Below are 2,500 nucleotides of genomic sequence, written 5' to 3' on the forward strand. Positions count from 1 at the left end.
CGAGCTCCTGTGGCGTTAGGGTGTTCCACGGTCGAGGCGGCGAGTGAGTGCCGAGTGAGGGCGCGATAGAGAGGGGAGGGGCAACGCAGGTCATATATAAGCCCTGACCTCGCAGGGCCTGGGCTAACAATAGATTTCTGGTCCGATTTCCTTCCTCGTATTGGATCGTGAGCACGTGATACCACGTAGTCTCTAGTCATGTCTCATGTCCCTAGGACATTTTCTCTCTCTCTCTCTCTCTCTCTCTCTCTCTCTCTCTCTCTCACACACACACACACTCTCTCTCTCTCTCTCTCTCTCTCTCACACACACACACACACACACACACACACTCTCTCACTCTCTCTCTCTCTCTCTCTCTCTCTCTCTCTCTCTCTCTCTCTCTCTCTCTCTCTCTCTCTCTCTCTCTCTCTCTCTCTCTCTACCCCTCTCTCTCTCTCTCTCTCTCTCTCTCTCTCTCTCTCTCTCTCTCTCTCTCTCTCTCTCTCTCTCTCTCTCTCTCTCTCTCTCTCTCTCTCGCGCGCGCGCGCTCTCTCTCTCCCTCTCCCTCTCCCTCTCTCTCTCTCTCTCTCTCTCTCTCTCTCTCTCTCTCTCTCTCTCTCTCTCTCTCTCTCTCTCTCTCTCTCTCTCTCTCTCTCTCTCTCTCTCTCTCTCCCTTGACATTTCATTATTTTGAATTATTTTATTTTACTGTTCAGTTTCTTTACCAAGATCGTTGTTCAATATAAGTGTGTAACCATCGCGTGTAGCATTTATCAAATTAAAATTAGAATATAATATTGTATCAAGGCATTTTTAGATTATGATATTTTATCAAACTATTTTGAGATTACTTTTTATCATTTATTATCATAACTTATAATTTAATTCTCTCGTGTTCTTATTACTTTTCTTTCTATTTTTACCTATCTATCTGTTGGCCTGTTTATCAATGTCGTGTATTTACTTACTTATTTATCTGTTTACTTACATAGTACTTTCTTTATTTATCTCTTCAATTTGTATACCTGATTATCTATTTGTTTATATATAATTTTTTTTTTGTTTCATCCATTCAAAAATTAATCAATTTCTCCTTTGATTTATCTATCCAAACATTGGTTCAATTGTCCTTCAAATTCCCAATCTAACCATTACTTCATTTGTCCTCTAATTCATACATTCCATCATTCCATTCATCAATTAACGACTACACTTAATAAAGAACTTACCCATACGTCCACCAAGCCATTCCTCCTTCCCATCCCTCACGCCCAAGCCCTTCCGTCACCCCCCGCGTCCATGGCCCTTTCCAGTGTCTCCTCGTGCCTAAAAGTTCCTCTCGCCATCCCTCCCCAGCTTCGCCATAGGCCTATTTTCCTCATGTTCTTCTTGCAGCTCCTCGCCAGCGCGTGAATCCCAAGAAGTCCCTCGCCAAACACAGCCGAGTTAATGATATTGCGGAGCGCTATGAGAAGCCTACCAGCTTCGTGCCTGGTAATAACCAAGGTAATGTCCGTGATCCTATCGCAGGTAATATTCCTAGGTACTCTCTCATTACACGATGGGTGTGAATTCAGATGAGAGGGGCCTTTATTAAGGTTTTTGAAGAGGAAAAAAAAAAATGGATATGAATGTTTATGGATAGATGTATGGACTGTTGTGTGGATATTTGGATGTTTCAGGTGTTAGAACCTTACTTGCATTGTTGTCTGTTTCGTGTTATGATTGTGAGCGTCTGTCGGTATGCAATGTTGCACCAACACCTGTTTCCCTAGAATAAAAAGAGAGGACTTACAAAAAAAAAAAAAAAAAAAAAAAAAAAATCTATCGTGAAAATGAGGTTCCCTGTATATCTTGATCTGAAATTAATATAACCTATATGAATTTAATTCAACCCGACGCAAGCAATCGGCAGGATACAGTACATGTCGCGCTTGCACACTATGCCTTATAAAAGCAGCATCTCGATACACTGGTGGCTGAGCTAGGGACAAAAAGGATCTTATTTTCAACCGGTGATTGCACTACCTTCAAGTTGTTTCAAAGGAAAACAAACACAAAATGTGAGACACTGCTTTGCCAAGTTTCGATTTGTTTCACATCATTAAATTTGAGATACGGGCTATTTCAATTTGTGATTATTGTTATTACCTTTATCATTGTGATTATTATTATCATCAATGCTGTCATCATTACTATCTTTGATATTCTTATCCTTATCATTATTATCCTTTATCATTATTGTTATTATAATTACCATTATCCTATTTTCACTACCATCCTTAATTTTATTATTGTCCTAACCATTACTATTATCACCGTCATCATCATTATTATCATCATTACTATTATCAATATCATTATCATCATCCTTATCATATTCATTACTGTCATTCTTATTATTATCATCATTATTATCATCATTATTACCATTAATATCATTATAACTATTATCATTATCATGTTTGCTATTGTTATTATTGCTATTACAATTATTTTTTTTTTCATTACCTTTTAG

General features: G+C 38.5%; 1 protein-coding gene across 1 annotated transcript in view; it reads left to right on the top strand.

Annotated features, from left to right (window-relative positions):
- Nucleotides 1-2,500, top strand: part of LOC122259066 (protein amalgam) — a 413,622-nt gene that overhangs the window by 401,387 nt on the left and 9,735 nt on the right. Inside the window, exon 10 of the mRNA XM_086543508.1 lies at nucleotides 1,378-1,488. Coding sequence (XP_086399634.1) covers nucleotides 1,378-1,488 — 111 coding nt within the window. The remainder of the gene's footprint in view (nucleotides 1-1,377; nucleotides 1,489-2,500) is intronic.

This window comes from Penaeus japonicus, unplaced genomic scaffold (assembly GCF_977035675.1).
Source record: "Penaeus japonicus unplaced genomic scaffold, GWHDUDI00000001_assembly GWHDUDI00000013, whole genome shotgun sequence".
Lineage (NCBI taxonomy): Eukaryota > Metazoa > Arthropoda > Malacostraca > Decapoda > Penaeidae > Penaeus > Penaeus japonicus.